The 22,535-nt window shown below is 41.9% G+C and overlaps 1 protein-coding gene across 1 annotated transcript in view; it reads left to right on the forward strand.

The window, feature by feature from the left end:
* The first annotated feature begins 2,758 nt into the window (after positions 1-2,758).
* RORA (RAR related orphan receptor A) overlaps positions 2,759-22,535 on the forward strand; it is a 359,905-nt gene continuing 340,128 nt past the window's right edge. The window contains exon 1 of the mRNA XM_054387887.1: positions 2,759-2,927. Coding sequence (XP_054243862.1) covers positions 2,759-2,927 — 169 coding nt within the window. The remainder of the gene's footprint in view (positions 2,928-22,535) is intronic.

Here is a 22,535-nt window from a genome sequence, read left to right on the forward strand (position 1 = left end):
GGGTTGGAAGCTAGAATGCCCAGGATGTCTTGGCAGAACAGCCTTCGTAAAGAGGGAGCTTGACAAAAGTCATGATGATTTTCTTCCATTATATAAAGCTCAAGTGAACTGTCATCCATTACTTTCTTTTATTATTATTATTATTTTTCTTATGGTGCTTTCAGGTTTTTTGGGCACCCTCTCTTTTTGCAGAAGAGCTAAGCTGCTTTGTCTCTTTGCTTGTGTAGGTGCTGTGAAAACTCTTAGACTTGTTTCTACAAACATGCTACAGGTCTGTCCTGCTTTAGCTTGTCCTTACTGCTGGTGACTTATGGGACATGTTGTTAAGCAACATAGAATTATTTTTTTTCTTCTCTATAGATCGAGATGTTGTAGGCACTTGTGTTTAGTCTTCTGTGATTCTTCCTTTCCACCCCTCCCCCCAATTTCTTATGAAAAACAAAGCTCTACTGTTATGTTGTGCTATTACAGCCTTCAGTGTCTCACTTTCTTCTTCCTTCTTTTCTACAAAAGTAAAATGAAAAATAGTTTAGTTTTAGAAAAGAGGGAAAAGATACCCTGAATAACAATTGTATAGTTAAGGTAGGTGTACTAAATCTCAGCAGTCTTTAATGGATAAAAGAAGAGGAAAAAGCTACCACACAGTCCCTGATAATCTGAAGTAGTAAAAACAAGTTCTGCCAAACACTCATGTGAATAACCCTTACTGTGGCTAGTAGTCCAGTTGTTCCTAGTGTTGGTGAAAGGCAGTGGTCTGGCAGCTTTGAGAAATGAAGTCTTTTTTTTTATTAACCGGGCAAGTTTCCCAACACACATTGCCTGGTCAGCCTGCTTAAACTCTGATCTGAAGGGAGAGGGATAAGCTTTCAGGATAACAGGCAGTTCAGTTTCCAGTGCTCACGTAATTCTTCCATTTGGAGGCTGCCAATTAGTGAAAAGCAAAGGGAGAGGGTTTGGAAGGAAGTTGCAACGAATCCACCAAATGTGTATCAGAGTGGGACCATCTCACTGCCCTCTGCAGATTGTGGCAAGATCATGCTAAAAGACTGTGAACCTGTCACTGCCAGCATGTGTGACATCAGTACTCCCCACAGCTTCACAATAAAGCACTGGGAGCAATGCACTCCTGCCTCCCTCTTCAAGTCTGCAGTCTAGGAACAGCTTCTGTCAGGGCTTGAGATGATTTCAGTTGTCACTGGTGAAAAACCTTGTAGCCTTTTGTGTCCATACCCCAGGGCTTCCAGGCCTGCTGTAACTGAATACTTAATCATCAGGAACAAGCACTCCTTTACTCAATAGGCAAAGGCTGTAAGTCCTTGACCTCCTCAGATTTATTTGCACTCTGTAAATAAATACAGAATCATTTTTAATGCTCTGTCTTCCACAGCCTCTGCCCACCCTTCTCAGATGTAGGTAGTCAACAGTTAATCAGAATTGTTGTGTGGTTTTCAGGCGGATAACTGAAACTTCAGGACCTCCACATCAACAAACCCAAGACTCTATCCATCCACTACAAGAACTGTCAGTGGTGCAAGATGTAATACAATGTGTGGACAAGCTCCTGGGGCAAATAGGACTCATGGTATGTTTCACAGCTGTTTGTGAGCAGCCACTCTGTGTCAGAGGAGTGCAGTACTGGCGATTAGACTGTGTAATTTGTTCAGGATTTACTTACGAATTTCATCAGGTACCAGCTCCTGAAAGCCATAGCAGCAGTCCTGATCAGCAGAAGGTAGCATATCAGCTGCTTGCATGTGACCCATTACCATTTGGAGAACACTTGCACTGCTATCATTGTATGCTATCATTTGGGCTACTCAGGCCGCATATCCAGGGAGAACAGTTGAAGCAGGCAGCTTTAGTACCTTCTGTGCTGCAAGCAGTAGGGCTGCATGTAACATGGCAGTTACACAAGAGGGATGTGTTCTTCAGCACACTGCTTGTGGAGGCTGTTAGTTAGTTTTAAACCTGGGTGATGGACAACGAGTTGACCGTCACTGAAACTGAACTGCACAAGTGCTTGCAGAAGTCAGACCAGAGCCAGAGGTTTTCTGGCACCTTCCTCATCACCTTTTGTTCCATGTCCAAGTGTACTTCATTTAAGGAGGGGTATTGTCTGAAGTACTGCCTTCTCTAGCTGTATGGCGGCTAAACGCGTGGGTCTTGTGACAATACAGCTGGCACCTGCTCGTGCAGCTTCAAGTGAGCCACTGATGGGGGAAAAGGCAGCTTAGCAGCTCTTCCCACCAGTGCTGAGGCTGGAGCCCGAAGCTTCTCCTGGGCCCGGCGACCCTGTTGGCGGGGCCCCACAGGCGCGTCGAGCCGCGGGTCCCAGCCCAGCCGGAGGTCGGGCGGCCTTCCCAGGGCGACGGCAGCATCTTCTCTTCCCAGGGCCCCGCTGGGGGCTGCGGGGGCTGTGCGACCGCCGATGCTTCCAGGGCGGCCGCCAGGCCCAGCCCGTCCTCCAGCTGTCCCGCAGCCCCGCCGCGGCAATACCCGGGTCTGCGCCCTGGGGCCGTGCCGGAGGGCGGCGATGCGGGGCGCGGGGCTGGCGGCGGAGCGCGGGGGGTGCGGGGGCGGGGGGGGGTGTGCAGCTCTCGCTAGCGCTGCCTGTGGTCACAGCCAGGCAAGCTCACATCCCATCTGGATCACGCTCGCGCTCTCCCTTCTGCTTCCCTACCATAGAGTTGCGCTGGAAACAGAAGATAGAGGGAGTGTAGGAGCTCGCCATCTCCAAGCGATCTACATTGGGAAAAACATGGAGTCCGCTCCGGCAGCCCCCGATCCAGCAGCCAGTGAGCCGGGCAGCAGCGTCTCCGAGGCGGCCACCGGCGCCAGGGACACCCCGGTGAACCTGGAGCCTGCCCGGAAAAGCGATGCGCCGGCTCCCGTCCGCAGGCAGAGCTACTCCAGCAGCAGCAGCAGAGGTAGAGAGACTTGGGGAAGGGGGAGGGGGCCGGGGGAGTGGGATCGAGGGGTGGGTGGGAATAGGAAGAGGGGAGTAAGAGAGAAGAGGGAAATGCAGCAATTTAATCCCCTGGTTTATTGCTGGTGCTTGCTGAAGTCGCGCACGCAAACAAGCCACGCTTCTACAGCCTGCAAAACCTTGCAAACTTTTATAGCTTCTTTTAATTGCTGCAGGAGGAGGGACAAATGCAATGAAAATTTTGAGCGGTGTTTGGTGCTTTCCTGTCTCTCTCGTTTGTTGCCTGTGCTATCCGGATGGGTACTGTGCCCCTGAAATTACATAATTTTATAAATATATAAAGCAACAGCAGGAGTATTGGGATTCAAGAGAACAAACTTTTAAAGCTGCAGTGTCCTTCCTCCCCCCTCCTTTTCTCCCCCACGTCTGTCTCCTTTTGACAGTTTCTCAACTGGTGTGCTGTGGCTTGTTGTGAATGGGGGATCTGTGATTAAACAGGAGATGTGCGGTTTGCGGGTGACTTGAGCGCTGCTTTCCCTTAATTCATTTAAGTGTATCTTAAAATTATTTCCTCGTGGAGCGGATGATCTTGTAGCTGCTGTTGTTTCTTGAAGGTGCACAACTTTGCAGGGGATCTCTCTGCTCCCGTTGATTATCTCATACTGCTCCCCTCGGCCCCCGAATAAAAACCTAGCACACACGAATCCCCTTTTTCTGTCGCTAATTGTCCATCCCTGTCCTGCACGCATTAGGTGTGCGGGTCAGCTCTGAAGGTGGAAGTTTAGGGTTCGGTGGTGCCAAATCCCCCCGGCGGCGCGGAGCGGGCCGGGAGCGCTCGCCCCTGCTCTGCTCCCGCCGCGGGCACGGCGAGGGGCGCCGGCTTCAAACCGCCGGAGTTTGCCGAGACGTGCGAGGGGGAGGAGGCTGCCGCTTTAATTACTTGTAAATAATTTATGAAGCGTTGCTCCTACAGGAGGGGGAGCGCGCTGGAGAGGCTTCGCTCGGTAAAATCACTCGGTGATGGGTAAAAATTAATTCAATAACGCGATGTAATAATACACACGGCTGTTGAAAAAAACGATGGGCGGAGAAAAGTGCGTGCCCGGCGGGAGCGGCAGCCCCCTCAGCAGTCGCCGCCGGCGTTGGGGCGGCGGTACTCGGCCGCTGGCGGTGGGGAGACAGTCTCTCCTCGGACGGAGAGGTTTTGGGTTGTAGGTTGGAATATGGCTGATCATGTGTTGGCTTGTGTTTTACAGTATTTTTCCCTTTTGGCCACACCCCCCCTTCCCAGGCAGCTTCCCACTCAGGGAATCCGCGTACAGTAAGAGCCATAGAGATGACACACGCCGAAACATTTAATTAGAGACGATTTGCGAGCAGGGAGCGCGCAGTTAGGCGGATGCCGAGGCGAGGAGGAGCGGGCTCGGCCGGAGAAGGCCGGGTGGCCACGGGCGTGTGTGCAGGGAGCACTTGGCTGCGCGGGGTATATTTAGAGCTTGCGAGAGTGGATTTGGAATGCAAGCGCCTTATGTAACGAGGTTAATCAGAAACACTGGAGAAAATTTCCTTAATTTGTCGGGGAGTTTTCTGGATGTTTGCGGAGCGGCCGCAGTTGGCGGGTGTTACACAACGTTCCCCTTGCCCCCGCCGCCCCGGCTCTCCGGGCCGAGGGCTCCGGCGGCGCGGGCAGATGGTGCTGCCGGGGAGCGGGGCCGGCAGGAGGGAGCCGGCAGCCGGCTCCGGCGGGCATGGGGAGGGTGTAACTTTGGGATCCTATAAATTATGTAACACTCCGCTGTCGTTCCTGTACGGATGCGAAAAGGAGAGGGGGGAGGTGGCTGGGAAGAGCAGGCGGCTCTAGTGGTGAGGGTGTTTTCTTGACGGTCCCGAATTGTTTAGGCTTTGGCACTGCTAACCTGCTGACCCATATGTCCCTCCTCCCCCGGGATTAAATAAGGAGGGGGAGGGGGCGAGCCCCGGCAAGCACACGCAGGCACAGGCGGCCACTCGCCCAAGCTCTCACTCGCCGCACGCAGCCGGCGCTGGGTTATGTAACAGCCTGAGCGAGAAGCGAAGGTCAGTGATGGAGGCATCCGTGTGCTGCACAATAGCGAGCGCTGGGAGCCCGGGCGCTTGCGGTCCTCAAAGTGAAATAAAGCTCACGGTATTAACTGGCTTCTGGTTTTGAAGGACTTGAGAGGGGAGAGGGGTGAAGGAAAAGGAGGGTGGCAGCGGTTCGGGGAAAAAAAAAAAAAAAAAAAAAAAGAAATGTTTGGTTTTTTTCGGATGATGTAATGGAGTTGGCAGAAAATACAAGTCTACTCCTAGAGTGCAAACAGTAAAAGAATTGGAGCTGGCATTCTGTGTCAATGTTGCATAAATTAGCGTATGAGAAATAAATTGACCTACACACAACACACCAGCTGATTATGGCTTTCTAACAGTTAAAACCTGAAGATACAGAACGATGCCGGAAAACATGATAATAGTAAGATTTTGGCCTCCTTGAAATCAGGACTTGCTGGATTGGGTGTTAGATAGTCCCTATAGATTTTTAGGTCACTTGGATTTTTTTGTTTTGGTTTGGTTTTTTTAAGCTGTTGAAATAGAATTTGATTTCTTGTTTTCTTGGATGTCATCTTTTATTTCTTAGGGCAACAGTGTGACCTTAATGTGTGACCAGTATAAGTGAAAATATTTTTAGAACAGGTACTTAAAAGCTCATATGTTCAGCTCTGTATTCAGTTCAACAATCTACCTGTTTGGGTCATAATTCTGCAATGTATTGTAAACTGGCAGATCTGGACTCTCCTGTAATCTGTATGGAGGATTGATACAGATAAATAGATATGTGTATCTTACACTTACACTTAGATATGTGTATACATATACACATCTTTGCCCTTAAAAATCCTCATTTTTTTTGATTTAGCAAACATATTTAAAAAACAGAAATACTTGTTTCCTGTCCATTGTTCCCAACTTGCGTGGGGAATGAATAAAACAAAATTGAGGAAGGGGCTGTTGATAAAGCAGGGAAAGTTTGCTTTGGAATTAATTCCTGGATTTATCTAAAACACCTTTTAAACGCAGAAGTATTATCCAATGTAGGTCGTATATGGGAGCATTCAGCATACTTTACTGCTAATGCTAATAGTTAAGTTTTTCCTAGGAGCAGTCCAGCGGGTTCGGTCTGTGTGTGTTCTGCAACAAGAGTTTGTGGTTTGCCATGGTTAGTAGAAGGAATGCTTCACTAACCAGTCCTGGCCCTGGACTGTGACTGCGAAGTACCATGCATTTCATTTTGTAGGCTTTGACATCCATGGACTTCTCCCCATGCTGCAGTCTAAGGCTTAATGTTCTGCTAGTTCCCTTAATAGTCACAATTGCATAAACTACATTTCAATAAAGAACTATCACAGAATCAACCAGGTTGGAAAAGACCTCAGAGATCATCAGGTCCAACCTGTTACCTAATACCTAACATCTCATGACACCTAAACCATGGCTCCAAGTGCCACATCCAGCCTTTTTTTTGAACACCTAACTGTCATGTCATTAAAAATGAAAAGTATTTTAAAAGCTTTTAAATCTCATTTTAAAAATGCTCTGGTTATTTCAAGCCAAGCTCTTGGTCTCAGTGGCAGGTCGATGAAGAGAGAATGTCTTGCCAAAAAAAGTTTAAAGGCAGCTTGTAAAATCACTGGAAGATGCTGTGTGAGAATATTTTTATGATGATTTTTTTGTATTTAATAGACATCTGCAGCTCTGTGGCTATGTGGTGTTGTTTTCTTGCTGTTGAGGTACTAAGAGTATTTGCTGTTTTCCAGAAGCCTTTGAAGTAGATTATCATGTCATCTATTCAGCCTGATCCTTTCTCTACTGATGGGGGGGGGGGGGGGGGGGGGAGGGTATGTCTTGCTTTTTGTGTTTCATTGCGATTTGGGTGGTGCTCCACAAGTAGGGCTGTCACATGACATCAGAAGGTTCGTAGTGTACTTCAAAAATATCCTTTGTTGCTAGATTTTTTTCCATTTCTGGATTTAGACTATTCCATGGAGCATTGTTGCAGTACAAAATCTCATGTGTGGTTTCCAGGAGGACTCTGAATTTTATAAGTTCGGATGTTTTCTGTAGATTCTTTGGATTGCCTTTGTTACCATTGAGGGTTATTCTGCGTACACCACTGATTTAGTTCTATTTTGATAAATGATATGTACTCTGAATCCTTTAAAGGACAACATTGTGTAAAATGTTTGTAGCATAGGACCGATAATAGCAGTAAGTTGTTCTCTTAGGAACAATGCAGTTCTCTTATTTTAATAAACTATAACCTATTCTCTTACTTGCTTGGAAGATCTCAGGAGCTCATAAACAAGTATGTAAATACTGTTATCATTCAACCAAATGCTGTAATTTTACTAAAAAAGGAACATGTTTTGTAATGGAAATTATGGGCTATGTGACGATTTCAGTTTTGGGTATAGCACTGTGTTTTAATGGAAAGGGCAATTTCAGCTTTGGAAGGTTGTCTGATTTATTTTTTTTTTCCTAGTATTTGTTTTCTAAGCTACAAAAATTTCAGCTGGGAAAAATCTGGACTCATTTGATCTCAGTGAGAGCTATCCTAGTGAAAAGGGAGGGCGAAGAACATGATTTTAAATTGCTATCATATCTATATTACTTTTGAAATTGGTTCATGAACAGGTGATTCATTTCATCATGGAATATTTTTAAGAGCATGATTTCAGTGACATTTGTAGGAAGAGATACAAAAAAAAAATATTAAAATTGGGGGTGTATCTAAATGCACTGGCAAGTCTGGGTGCTGTGCTTCCTTGCTTCTAAACATGAGGCAAAGGGACTGTCTCCCGTTTGTGAAAGGCAGAGAAGCACAGAGGTGAATGCTGGGCCTAGGTAGTTTACAGGGAGCTGTCAAAATGGAACAATACACTTGATTTAGGGCCTTCCGTTTCTGGACTGCCTGGCAATTGTCACTGCCTCAGCTGTCTGTCCATCCCAGACGCTTTAGCTCTAGGCTCCTGTGCCATCAAAGACTCCATGTCATCTCAGTTCCTTAGGGCAGGATGCTGTAGGGGGGGAAGCAGTGTCAGTTTCTCAGGTGCAGCTGAACTTCTTTCTCTGTCACACTACACTTACACCTGGACCTGAGTTTGCTCGGGAGAGTCTGTAGTTTTCTGATTTTTTTTTTTTTTTTTGTTTTTTGTAGAAGTGGTAGTTCTTAGAAGTAAGTTTTTGGAGAAACTTCTGGGTGTATGGAAGCTTCCACACTTCATACGCAGGTTTCTGCTGTCTGATTTTCTCCTCTTCTACTGAGGCAGTCTTTGTAGCCCTGACACTCACTTAAGGACATCTATTTTACAGAGCTGTTAGATTTAAGATTGTGTGTGACCACATCTGGGAGACAATCTCCTTACTGGCACAGATTCTTGCAGATATGTGGAGAAGAGCCCTGCAGAGTTCAAGTCCTCTACCATCACTAGGTCTGTGGTTAATACAATTCATGTCATAAATGAATCAAACCTAATGCTGGGGGTTCTTAGCTTTTTTTGGCCCAGTGTTATGATAGAGACTTCTGTTGTTTTGATAATTAGAAAGCTTCTTCTCACTCCTTGCGAAGTGCATTCATGATCAGTTAGTTTGTTAGCTTCTTTAAATAGTGGTTATAAAATGTCCTTGGTCTGAACATGAGGGAGAGGCCAGTATTGTATTTTGTGATAGCTGAACTAACGTACTGAACTCTGTTCTCTGATTCATGGGTTAGCACTTGGGCATAGCTGCTGTAGATGATCTGTCCTGGTAGAAACATGAGAATGGCTTGGGCTGTACATCATGAGGAGTTAATTGTCCAGTTTCTTGAATTAAACAGTGTAAAGGTTGTGAATTATTCTTCATACTCTTATCTGAAGTCTCATCAAGGTATGTTTCACTCTTGACAACAACTGTGCTCTTCAGAGACTAAATGTATTAGGGCGTGCACTTCTACAAAGAAATTGTGGGGCTCATTTGACAGCGATTTAATCTTGCAGGTTAGCCTCACTGCATTGCTCATTTGGAAGGATCCCCAGTTATTTTAAACACTATTGGGAACCATTTTGCTTATTACTGAAATGCAGCTACTTCTTTTGTGGAATCTGACAGCAGTTTAATGGTGCTCAGCCATGCTAAGCAGATCAGAACAAAGTAAAGAATATCATACCTGATTGAAACACTCAGAGGGAGTTTAGGTACAGATAATATAATTATCTGCATTGGAATTGGGTCAAACAGCTCTATTTCTGTTGGAAATTACTGGATATTTTCAGTGGCTGTGTATGGTCAAGAAATTGGTTTGAAATGCCTTGCTGAAAATGATACCCCCAGCAGTTAGATAATCGAAAATCCCGCTGCTTACCCTATTGTTGTCACCAGTTGTGGTATGATCAGTGTTTCCTTCGGGTATTTCTAGATGTATTAATTGTTTGGTACCAAGCTGGTATGTGAAATCTTACAAACCAGGGGGGACAACTGGGGTGTTTCAGCTCTTGCTTTGTAAAGCAGGTTCCTGTACAGTTGTATTCTTTGAATAGTGAGGTGTGCTGCTGTGTGTGAAATGTTAACAGAGGTTTTAAAAGTGGTTGTGGGGGATCTGTTGATACTAAGCCAGTAGGGGATGGGGGAGGTGGGTGTCACAGTTTTCTTTTGAGGATATTGGGGAGTATGTTCTTTACCAGTTGTTTTCAATTCCACCTCCCATATAATCTGGTAGAAGAGATTATAAACAGAAGATCTGTAAAGGAACAAAAGTTAAAATTCACGATCAACTGAATGTACATAAATGTTCCAGTAATCATGACCAACTACAGAGTCTTTCATTTGTAATTTAATCTAATAATTTCCATGCACTTCTAACAAAACACACTATGAGGCTGGCAACTTCTGAGAAATTGCTGTGCTGTTACAAACAGTGTTTGAGCTGGCATTATAACAGCATGATAGATGGTGAGATGGAGAACAAAGTTAGCAGTTAAAACTGAGCTGAGAGAAATTGCTAGCAGAATGTGAGAAAGTGGAGTTGGATTATGATAACCTCCCTTGTAGAATCAAATTAAACCTTTTCAAAGGTTTTATTGATTTCTAGTTTATAGTTGTACTACGTATTTACCTCACATGGGTACATGAGATTAATGAGGCAGGTGTAGCGATCATGGAGTGAAAAATCGTGGTGCTGCTGTTCTTTTTAAATGCTTAGTTTTGTACAGAATGTGGGATATTTACAGCATTAATTGACAATATGTCTGTGTGCTTTAGTTCTGCAACTGTTCAAATGGATTGGAAGTGTTTAATTTACCAAAGTGATGGTAATAAACTCCTGAATTCCTATGAGACTGAATAGAGGACCCCCAAACCAATTTTATTACTCACAAGAAAATCCTTAGGAAAGGTGTGCTCATTCAAAGAGGCGGTTTGTGTGAAGAGTGGTATATACATGGCCAAGAAGGCTGCAGCTAATTTTAAAAAAATGGCTGAAAGAATACAAAATGGAAAAAACTCCAACAAAACCCCAGACCAAAACAGTGGTGGACCATTTGCCACTAGCGCTTTCAAGTATGCATCTGATACCGTTGCTATCTCTTCATATATGAGAGCAATTTTTTCCCCTAGTTATGTAGAAGTGTATGCCATATACTTCTGAAATAGAAATACATGTAAAACTGTAGACACTCTGGGGAGGACTTAAATTATGTATTAGTAGAGCTTGACTTGACTGTTTTGGCACTGCAGTGAGGTCTGTTAGATACAGTCAAGGATAAAACCAAGGCCAAGGCTTGTGAAATACAGATTCGAAGTTTTATTTTCTTTCTGTCATGGAAGTGTGAGAGTACTTTAAAGTAAGATTTCTTGTCATAGTTCCTCTTCAAAGGTAGAGGTGGGGCAAAATGCCTTTTTATGAACTGATAGATGGCTGACAAAGTCCGTACCAAATGTAAATCAGCTAGAGGGATGTGCTGCATTATATCTGTTAACTAAGGGCAGAATGGAAACATTAAAAAAATTCCTTTGAAAGAAGTCTTGAAATTTGAGAAGATGGGCTAAAATACATATTTATTAATACTGTACTTGAAGTTCTGGGTTGTTGGGTTGTTGCACAGAGGCCTTTTTAAAATTCTGGTGAAATATACTCTGAACTGTTTATGTCTGACGTTTGCCTAATTCTTTCTGAGATAATACAGGTGAAAAGTAAGTCCGTTAACAAAAGCACAGAGCCAATTTTTCAAGGGCTGATGCTCGGAGGAATAATGGATGAAGAAATACCCAGTGATGTTGTCTCTGTCAATGGCCAGCCAGGCTTTATGCTTTGAGAGTCTTTAAAAACCAAACTGGTTCATTGCCATTCATCACTCTTAGCATTTGTAATATTCTGTATTTTCTGCTAAAATCAGGTGTATTTTTAAAAACTGAAGTAATCTGCTTTTCATGAACATGAATCTGCAAGAGATCAGATTAAGGTCACTCATATGTTAGCAGCATGGAAGCTACCCTTGGCTATTAGAAGGGTTCTGCTCTACTGGCAGAAGACTTATTCCTGTGACAGCTTATGTATGTGTTCAATATTAAGTGTTATGAATGGTTCTTTTGGTGTCAGTGATACTACTTTACTGTACAGAGCAGGAGGTATGTATAGTAAAGATTAAGGGAGGCTTAATCAAGAACTGCACTGTGAACAAGAGTATAAGAAAAATACTAAATTCTCATACCAATGAAAAGAACTTTGGCTAAGAGCTGAATGAACTGTTGTTTCAGGATAGGTAGGGCTAAGTGAGTACTTGTTACTGCTTTGACAGATAGATCATTGCCCTACTGCAATTTTGCTTGCAGGTCATACTGTGGTTCTGCTGCTGGAGAAGAATTTATATTCTTAAGAATATTTGTTAGGAGATGAACAAGAATTTCTCTGTCTACAGAGCCTGAGTTGCACTTGTTTGCTTCTCTATATGGAACGTGCTTGCTATGAATACTTAAAGTTTTATTTTGTCATTGTTAAAATCCTAACTGTATTCCTATAGCAATCAAAAAAAGAAAAAAAACCTTTTCTGTTTCCTGATGGAGAAAGAAAGTGGAACAAATTGTAGGGACTTAACTGTAGAAAATCTAGAAAGCTGACTCTTGAGGTGACCTGGTTTATTGGTATATATCTCTCTTGATTTTGACTGGTTGTAACTAATGTGTTTATGCTGTCTTGGTTGCTTCTGACAGGGTTTGACCATAAATGAATTCTCTTCCATTTTTTGTTTTCTGGTTAATTGCTCTATATCACTTCTTCTCTTCTTAAAGATTCCTGGCTGTAGTTCATGAGAAGTTGACTTTTTTTTTTCTTCCCCCCCCCCCCCTTTTTATTCCCAGCATAATACTGCACCAAAATTGCCATCCCAGGTTAGCAGTGTCCTGGAGATGGTCTACTGTCACTACTAGTATAATATCCAAGACTCTGCAGAAGAGCAAAGGAAGATAATTTTTAATTTTTTAAAGGGAAAATAAAACCCCTCCGAAATGCTAGCAAGTCATTAACTTTCCACAGCAGTGCTTGCATCTCTTAGAAACAGGCTGGAGGAGTTCTGTCACTAAAATCTTTGGTTTCAGTTCTCCAAAGAACACTCTCCATTCAGCATTCACCTTAGAGGGGATGAGGATAAAAGAGGCTGGAGGAAGCCAGGATCAGTGAGGCAGCTAGATTTACGGATAGCCACAGGCTTCCATTTAGCAGACTGTATTTAGTCCCAGTGTTGGGCTTCTCTGTTCTAGCCATGTGCTGAAATGGCTGACTAGGGTTCCCAAGTCCACCTTTCTCTTGTTTTCAGCCCAATTTAGAGACTGTAGAAATAGCTTGTCACAAATCTCTGCAATTTGCAAGTCTCCTCTGAATTTCTTCCACGTATCCTTTCCTTTCTTTGCCACAGCAGAGGTTCAAAGGAGAATGTCTTTAGGGATTTGAGAGCAAATGATCACAAGTGGTGAGGTAGGGACTTGTGCCAATATACTGAAAATATTTTGTTGCATTGCTTTTCTCTGCACACAGTAGAATGCGCACTGGAAGCAAACTGGGCTCTGGAAAGGCAGCAATAGCAAATGTAAAAACAAACCCAGAAAGGAAGTAAATGAAGCCAAAGGGGGAGCAGGATAGTTTTGAGTAATGAACGGTAAAAGAAAGATGTGGCACTTAAGGAAGAAGTGTAACGAAGGGGCACAAAGGCAAGATGACTGATTTGGAGAATGGCCTGAAAAAACACACATTTGGAAAAGACTACAGCAGTGGTGGAAGCTACGGTGTCTGTTGAAGGGAGGGGGATTTACTGCCTTATTGCCTCTGGACAATTCATATATTATATTCTATGATCTTGTCTTTACTATGGAATGTAATAGAATGTATTTTAGTGCATGGTGTGGTCTCAAACAGTTGCCTCACAGATTTGCTTCAGCACCCCATTGTTTCCAATGAGCTCTGACTAAATGCTTTAGCCATAGATGTTGAGCTAATGTGTTATATGAATTATTTGTCTTATCTCAGTGCTGTGAAATTAGAAACCCTTTCCCACAGTGTGTTAAGCAGATTAAACCGAAAGCATGTTTTTATGGTTCAGGAGCAGTGTAAATAATTTTTTTTTTTTTAAAGGGGAAAAGGAAAAAAAAAAAGTTGTGCTCTATCAGAGGGATTGCTGTGAGGAGGCTTTATGAAGCAAATGTATTTTGTAACCTAAATGGTGAGATAAGTTCCAAGCTTCCTTTGAAAAGTTCCAAGCTTTTCTTTGTACTGTTTTCTCTGATGCCTTGAATCAAGGGGAAGAGCTTGGGATTGGTAGTTACTACCAAAATACTGGGTTTTGTTGTCTTTTGTAATTAACTTCCTAGGTAGCTGTGCAGTTTCTTCTTCAAAACCCTGTCAGTGACTGAAGGGCTGCATTTACTTTCTGTCAGACAGTCCCGGGACAGATTTTGGGCTGTTTTAAAGTAGTAAACATCATATTGGAGGCTTAGATCAGATATTTTCTCTGTCGGAGAATTGCTTTAAAAGTAGTCAAGTAATGGCTTTGCAGAGGTACATGTGAAATTGAGGATTCATGTTACCCTGTCCCTTGAATTCCTGTCTTGTGTATCAGTTCCTCTGCCCTTACAGGTAGGATATATTTTAGTTACAGCAGTATTTTATTTACTTCAACTCACTCTAATCTTGTCACAATGTTCCAAGACACTTTATGGGATAACCACTCTCCTACCTGTGTGGTATTTGTCAAGTAAAATGACTTAAGCTGTAATGAAATTATTGCAGAGACAACATGTGCTTAAGATGAAAGGAGTACCTTACTGTGTTTGAGCAATAGCTTAATTAAGGCATTGCATGTTATTGTAATATGTATTTGGGAGGAGGCAAAGGTATGATCTCAGAGTGAGCATTGCACTTCTGGACACAGTTCCTACTTCTGTAGCTTTCTCATTCATGTCTCTTATTTCTCTATATGGAAATAAGAAAAAAGATAGTGTAATTCTACATCGAATCACAGATTGGATTAGGTTGGAAGGGACCTCAGACATCATCTATTGCCAATCTGCCTTCCATGGGCAGGGATGCCTCTCAACCAGACTCATCCAGTCTGGCCTTCAGGGAGTGGGTATCTGCAACCACTCTGGGCAATGTGTTCCAGAGTCTCACCACCCTTGTACTGAAGAACGTCTTCCTCAGATCCAGTCTAAACCTGCTCTCCCTCATTGCCCCTGGTCCTGTCTCTAGACACCCTCATGAAAAGTCCCTCTCCAGTAATGTTGCCCCTTGGGGCTTCCTCAGATCTTGATCAGGGTTGGGAAGTCAGGAAAATGCTGATGGACTATGTTGTATGGAGGTTTAGGTTGAGATATGTTGGGTGTGAGGATAGGGAGATGCTGAAGATTCAAGAGACTTGTCTCATTGTTTCCCTGCCCATGAAGTAAGTTAGCAGCACCAGGCCATTGAAATGCCAAAGAAGGTACTTCAAGGTTGAACTTAGGCATTTACTTCCTACAGAAGGAAGGAGTAGGTAGAAATCTGGCCTTTTTCCCTCTCACTGTTGGAGGAGGTGGCAGCAGCTGTGCCTAAACAGTTTTCCCCCTTCTCCATCATCTGCTCCTTGGTGTCCTTTCATAAAACTAACTTTATGCAAGCACGTGTCCCTGGGATACCTGGTGTGTTTTGATGGCACAGGAAATGGAAAATTCACACTCTGTCACTGATAGGGCTGTGTGAACTACTGCTGTGGACTCTGCTATGCCAGCAGAATGGAGCAGTTAGTGTGTGTTTGAAGGAAGAGAGTAGCAATGGCAGCAGAATTTATTTTTATTTTCTTAAGAATTTCCCTCTGTCAGGCTGTAGTTTGTTGTGCTGGAGCTGGTGGGGGCTGGGGAGGAGAGCAGCTTTGTTTGTCATAGCTGTGTTATCAGAGACTCTGCAGTATAGGCAGTGCTTAACAATCTTGTGTGGATCTCTCTGGTTAGCCCAGATCAAGTGGCAATTATATGGTGCCCAGAGCAGTTACGTAGTTTAATTTCTGTGGAAGGCTTCAGATCCCCTTGCAAACTGTGCACTACAGTTCTGTGTCCTTCTACAAAATGGTGTTGCGGTATGTTATGAGTTAAAACTTTTAAAGCAATAGATAAATGGTGGCGGGGAAGCAATATTCTTTCTTTTGGTCTAAATTCTTACCTATTTTGAGCATTTTTTCATCATGTTTTGACCAGAACATCATAGATAAAGTTGTTTTTAGTCTGTATCTTGTAGTGTCTGATTATTGCAGCCACATGTAAGTTTAAGTGTAAGCAGTTGAAGATTTTGTGTAATGCTAACATTTCTGTGTTATAGTTCTCTAGAAAAGTAAATATTTCTACGTTATTTTCCAATGAAATGATGGTTTTGTTTTTTTTTTCTGTAACTATACTGCTTTTGATTTGTGTTTCTTTCTCATATTTTTCCAATGTATTTTATGCACAGAGGCCTGTAGCTGCTGGACATTACTGAGAAAAAAAAGCCATAGACATAACCCAAGAACATACAGGGCATAATTGAGCTATCTTAAAGCTAAGGCATTTGAAATTTTTAATACCTTTGAATAAGGTAATTTGAATTTTAAACATACTTGAGATTTAAATCATATTAAGAAGCTCTTCTGCATGACTTCCAGCCTTTTATTAAGGGCCAAGCAGCCTACTTGCCTCCTTTTAGAGGTTACATTTTATTTGTAATTTGCCATCTAATGTACAGTTAATAGTCATGTGGCAGTCATTAAGTTTTGCAGAGTCAGGTAGGCTTCTCACACTGGAGAGGTTTCTAATACAGTGTAAAAACAAACTGTTCAAAGCACTGCCATAATTGGTAGCTTCTTCATGTTTTCCTTAAGGACAATTTGGAAGAAAAATAATTTCCGTGGCACAGATATGGTTCTAAATTTGTTTTCTGTCACTGATGAAATTCACTCATGAATATTCCAAATGGGAAGGTGTCCATTCCTTCAAATTTGTTTAAAACTTCACCTGGTGGAACTGTAAGGATACAATGCAGATGTGATGTGTCTTCTTGAATATCACATTTGTTCATCTGGATACAGATGTACACAGAGTTATTGAGGTCAGGAATGGGGCAGAGTTCTGAAACATTTGTGCTGTATGTTTTTTGCACTGCAAAAAGCTAATTCAGTTCATTTTCTCAGGTAAGAGTTCTTACTGTGGCCATTGAGTTAATAAGGGAAAAAAGTCTTGCAAAAGAGCATAAAAACAGCAAATAAACTCTTATTTTAATTCCTTGGTAGCAGTGTTTCATGTGATTTAGTCTACCTGATCAAATTTGTACTTGGAAATAGAAAGGGATCAATTGGGTTTTAAATCCTCCTTTCTTTGGAATGCCCTTCTCCTTTGCATGCAGGGAAAAACATGTGTTTGTTCTTCCATATCCTCTTTGCCAAGTTCAGCCATAGTATGTGTGAGGTCAGTGTGACTATGCCTGACATATTATAGCCAGGAGCAGGTATTAGCAAGAGTGAGTATCTCATGGCTCTGCAGTACTAGGGGACGAAAGGGCATCAGGAGGACTCTGGTTTGGTGGTTGCATCTTCTGAGCTTAAAATGCAGGTACTTGCTCAACAGAAGTTAATGGTATCAACCATCAAAGACTGTTTAATGTGAACTGGAGTTTCAGACCTGAGATGTGAAAAGAATTGAAATGCAGCATGTTATGTAACTTTAGGTGGCTAGTATGTGGTTGTATTATAGAGAAGGATTAAGGGCAAGTTTTATCCGAAGGCGCTTTCAGGAACTGGAAATATCCAAAATATTGTTAGTCATCCTTTCAGCTTTTTATTAACAGTATCTTGCTGAGGCAGGTAATTGTTAAAACTGGTCAGGAAGGCTGGTTGGTAGTTAAATTTTCCAGCAAAGGGAAGGTCACTGTCAAATGGCTTTAGCTGAAGAAACAAGCTTGTTTGGTTTGTATGTTCAGAGAGCACTGGAAAATCCTGTGTTTGACAGGCTTCAGAGTTAAAACGTGTTTGACTACAAAAGTGTTCTAACAAAAGAAGTAACTAGAAAAGTTCAGAAACATGCTAGCATAGGGAAGAGAGAACCAAAGAAGAAATTATTAGCCCCTTAGGAATCTTCTTTTGTATTGGGCAAACGAGGTTTTAGTATATTCAGAGTGGTGTATTCTGGATGTTTGGTGAGAAGGGAGAAAGTATCCTCTAACAAAAGAGAGGCAGATTTGCTTGCAGTGATCAATACAGATGGATTCTCTGTCAGAGGCCTAATGCTGAGATTCTTCTGGGAGAACCAAGCTAGAAGTTTCCCAAACCCATACAGGTTTCTGCTGCCTCATTACTGGTTCTAAATTTAGCTTAGATACACAAATTCGAAAGAGGGATAAAGCCAGCTCTCTGCCTTGGGAGAACAGGAAGTTTATGTTCCCTTGAAGCTGGAGGAGAGATGGAAGCTCAACCATCAGTGGATTATGGAGTTTTCTCTTAACAAAACCCAAAGCAGCGATTACCATAACTGAATATTGCACTGTGCATGATGTACCATGTACTTCAGAGACCAAATTCAGCAGTAGGCTTGAATTGGAGCTTTTCTTATCCCAAATAACAGGGAAAAAAAAACAAACCCAAACCAAACAAACCTTAGTGTGAAGACCTTGTATTGACGCGTCACTCCAACCCTGTTAATAATGTTGTGAACCTCCGTTAATTCCCATCACTGTTACGCCAATTGATTTTCTGCTGCTTGATTCATCATGGTCTTGTCAGTTACACTGAAAACCCTTTTTATATTCAGCCTTTAAAAAATGGTTAGGTTTCTATTGACTCTCTAATTTTTGCATATTTCCTGAGATCACTAATGTCAATTTTAGGACTAGAAATCTGTCTTGAAATTCTATTTCATTACCTCCTCAATACATGCATGTTGTCCTTTTGAAACAGATTGTACTGCTTTCCAAGAGACCAGGGAAGCTTCTTTGTGTTTGAATCTTGCTAATGCAAGTTATTATGTGTTAAATTTGCAGTGAAACAACATTGATTTCTTTCTTTCTTTTCTGTGTGATGGTGGAGAGAAGCAGAAGAGGTTTTGCTGTTAGCATTTATCACACCAAAACGGGCATGGGAGTCACTTTTCTAACACAAGAATTATTTCTAAAAATACACTTGTATTATTTGAACTAACAGTCTGTTTAAGCTTTCGTTTTTCAGCTAAGCAGGTTTCTAAAGAACTCTTCTTTCCAACATGAAGATGGTGGGATCTGCTAGATATGAAAATTCAAGTGAAATATTTATATTCCTGGAGGAAAGGTGCATCTTCAGAGAAAAAATGAACATCTGCCTAATGGATAGTGACACACGTGTTGTATTTGCTTTTCATTAGGAAAATTCATCTCCACCTTGTGGGTCAGTGTGATTTGGGAACCCTCACCCATTTGAATATAAGCTGTCTTATAAATGGGATCAGTAAGATTTTCTGAATTTGAGACTGAGTACCAGTTAGGAAGATGGAGTTTCCAAGCTAGAATGATGGTGTAATTAACCAGCCAATAAAGCATCCTGAATGTGAAGGCTTCTTTCAAAGCATTCTCAGGCAAATCTAAAATAGTAAAGGAAGATTGTGGATAAGAGTAAATTCAGGGGATATGGTGTCCCATTAGAAGAGATCATCTCCCAGGCTGATTTTTTTTTTTTTAATTGACAAAATTGTAACAAATTATGAACTGCTGGGATCAACATGTTGTAATGACCAATTAATGGAAACAAGGAGATGATTTTGTTTCAGAAAATTGATGTAGTGAACATCGAGAGCAGATGTAGATATGCTCATAAATTGCTAAATTGATGGACTGAAGTATTGCTTCTGAAAGATAAACAGCTGGGAAAGAGTTTGAGGAAGTGCTGATTTTTGTCTTAGTAGGATAAATACTGACAATCATAGATTTGTAGAATTGTTAGGGTTGTAAGGGACCTCAAGAATCATCTAGTTCCAACCCCCCTGCATGGGCAGGGACACCTCACACCAGATCAGGTTGCCGAGAGCCACATCCAGCCTGGCCTTAAAAACCTCCAGGGATGGGGCTTCTACCACCTCCCTGGGTAACTTGTTCCAGTGTCTCACCACCCTCATGGTGTAAAACTTCTTCCTAACATCCAATCTGAATCTACACATTTCTATTTTCTTTCCATTCCCCCTAGTCCTATCATTATCTGACACCCTAAAAAGTCCCTCTCCAGCTTTTTTGTAGGCCTGCTTCAGATATTGGAAGGCCACAGTAAGGTCTCCTCAGAGCCTTCTGTTCTCCAGACTGAACAGCCCCAACTCTTTCAGTCTGTCCTCATAGGAGAGGTGCTCCAGCCCTCTGATCATCCTCGTGGCCCTTCTCTGGACATGTTCCAGCACCTCCAGATCCTTCTTGTAACAGGGGCTCCAGAACTGGATGCAGTACTCCAGGTGGGGTCTCACCAGAGCGGAGTAGAGGGGTATCAGACTAATACAAATAATGTTCCAGTAGATTATTATTTTACTGACTTGTATGCTTTGTCTGTTGAATGTGCAATGGTACTGAGATCTCCCTCCACTAAGAATTAAATAACTGTGTTTTATTTGTGCCTTGTGTGGAGTAACTTTGGTTTACTATTTTGCTTTTCTCCTCTATGCTAGTGCTCCAGCCTTCTCAGTCTCTCACCCATAGGTTTACTCCTTATATCTTATTCTTCATTAGTAGACAAATGTTTTTCATTGTGAGTGAACTTTGTGATAGGTTAAAGAAATTCAGATTTACTCATTGCTGTCTGAACAAACTTCTTTCTGACTAGACAAAATTAAGCTCCAGTCTCTTGGAAGACATGTTTGTGTAGAGATTTGACAGGTGACTTTAGCCAGTTGCTGAAAACAAGCTAAGATTCTGAGCTGGCAGTACTACCAATTCTGAATATTTAAAGAGGCATTATCTATCAGTTGCTGGGAAGGGAGCCCCTGTTGCAACTAGCACTTTGGTAGAGGGAGCTGCTAGCCCAGCCATGCCTTATGAGGTACTACGACACAGGAGTTTTCTTTTTTGCCATGAGGCTGACACAAATGCTTTTGTTTTTCTTCACCTACGAGAAAGGGCTGGGGTTTTTTGATTTTTTTCATGTTGTTTGTTTGGGTTGGTTTTTTTTTTTTTTTTTTTTTTTTTTTTTTTTGAAGCCCCACAGGTATAGTCTACATGTCTGTCCTTGGCTCACTGGAAGTGGCAATAAACATATGCAGAGATTTAAATAGCTCGTGGAATGTTTCCTATGTACTTTTACTTCTAAATCAATTTATTCAGAGTTCATGAAAAGTAAAAATAGTGCAAGATTTCTTGTTTACATTCTGCTTGGTGATGATGAATGTGTGATCAGTATTGTGTGATTTGAAGTAGTTGTACAGTGCAAATAACAGTCTTACAAAGAAGCAGAATCAAATTTGTGGGCTTCTAAAGACAAAAAGAACAATATTCCTAAAATAAAAAGGACAACATTGCTGCTAGTATCATTGTTATACTACATAATCAAAACTGTGACATTATAATATACACTAAAGGAATTATTTTGAGGGGAATACGTTGGCCATTACTTAGTCACTTGCTTTAAATAACACAGTAATAGCTATATATATAACATAAAACAAAAAATCAAGATTGATTGTAGACTTTCTCCCTCAGACAGACTAATGTACAGAATTCTTTCTATAGCAGATAAGGCTGCTAGTTTCTAACCTAAATTATAGAGTTACTCTCTCCTAGAGTGATTAGTGCCCTTTAATTTAGATTTGACAAGGAAAGGAGGGTATATTCTGATGCCTACATCAGATTTCCCCTTGATCCTCATGTGGAGGTTATGTGTCTGCCAATGACACTAAAGAGTTCTGGCAGAAATGTGAAAAAATCCCAGTGGTATCCTGAGTGCATCTTGTCTCTGGAAGCATAAATCCTGAAGAGCAAGTGGGAGCTGCTGTTTGGGCTGAGTGAAGGACTATGGAAATATTGTTTGTGTGACAGATGATTAATGGACAAATTAAAAAAAGTGCATAATATAAACTGGGAAAAAGCAGATGGGAGAAACCTGCTCTGAGAGGCTTGTGATGCCTGGAAACCAGATGAGTGAGTAATACACTGTACAGGTTTTGGGGCTGTTTCGAGTATTTACTGTTAATGATAGTTTAGGCTGTGGTGGATAGTATGCATGCGCTTATGAGCATTATTTTGTGACCTAAGTCCAATAACATAAAACACTGTGGTGGAAGGTGTCTACCTAGTTTGTTCACATGGTCCAACTTACAGCTCTTCTGATCCTCAGTTATTCTGTAGTGGTCATTGGCGAGTAAGGTCTGTGGTAACCTGTTTTCACTTGATTTCCTTTTCTTAGTTGTCTGAAAGGCATTAGAAGGGAAGGGGCAGGTTTCCAAGGTTGATAAGCATTATTGTGTTTCACTTTCCATAGTGATAGCTACTAAAGCGTGTTCTAATACTACTCGTCTTCAGGTATGCAATACTGATACTTCTTCCTCATCCAAATTACAGAACGTGGAATAGTCATCTCATGTAGGATTCATCTCACAGTACAGAGGTGTTTTCACACTAGGTATGTGCATCTAAGTTAGTTCTTCAATATTGTCTAACATAAAGAAGTGGGGATTTTGGGGGGGATAATAGAGAAGGGTAACTCTTTAGAAGATTGATGTCCAAATTAGGTCAGAGAATCGCCCTGTGTATGCCTGTTTCTCTTCTTAAAAGCATAAAAATCTGTACGGCAATTACAGTGTGTTAGAGTACAGCAGACTCATGTATTGGCACTGTGGGTGCTTAAAGCTAGGAGTGGGAAAGGAATCCATCTCACCAGAACGGTTTACAGGTAAGAATTAGCCATGGGTATGTTTTAGTGTGTACTTTCTTTCACAACTTTTAGGGCAAGGGTAACTTAAGACCAATTTATCTCTTGACTTTTTTCTTCTAGCCAGGATTTAAAAAAATTGTTCTGAGGTTGAGTATTGGATCTTTGTGTATTTAAATGGCATAATTTTACAATTGCTGAGCATG

Source organism: Indicator indicator, chromosome 16, assembly GCF_027791375.1.
Source record: "Indicator indicator isolate 239-I01 chromosome 16, UM_Iind_1.1, whole genome shotgun sequence".
Classification (NCBI taxonomy): domain Eukaryota; kingdom Metazoa; phylum Chordata; class Aves; order Piciformes; family Indicatoridae; genus Indicator; species Indicator indicator.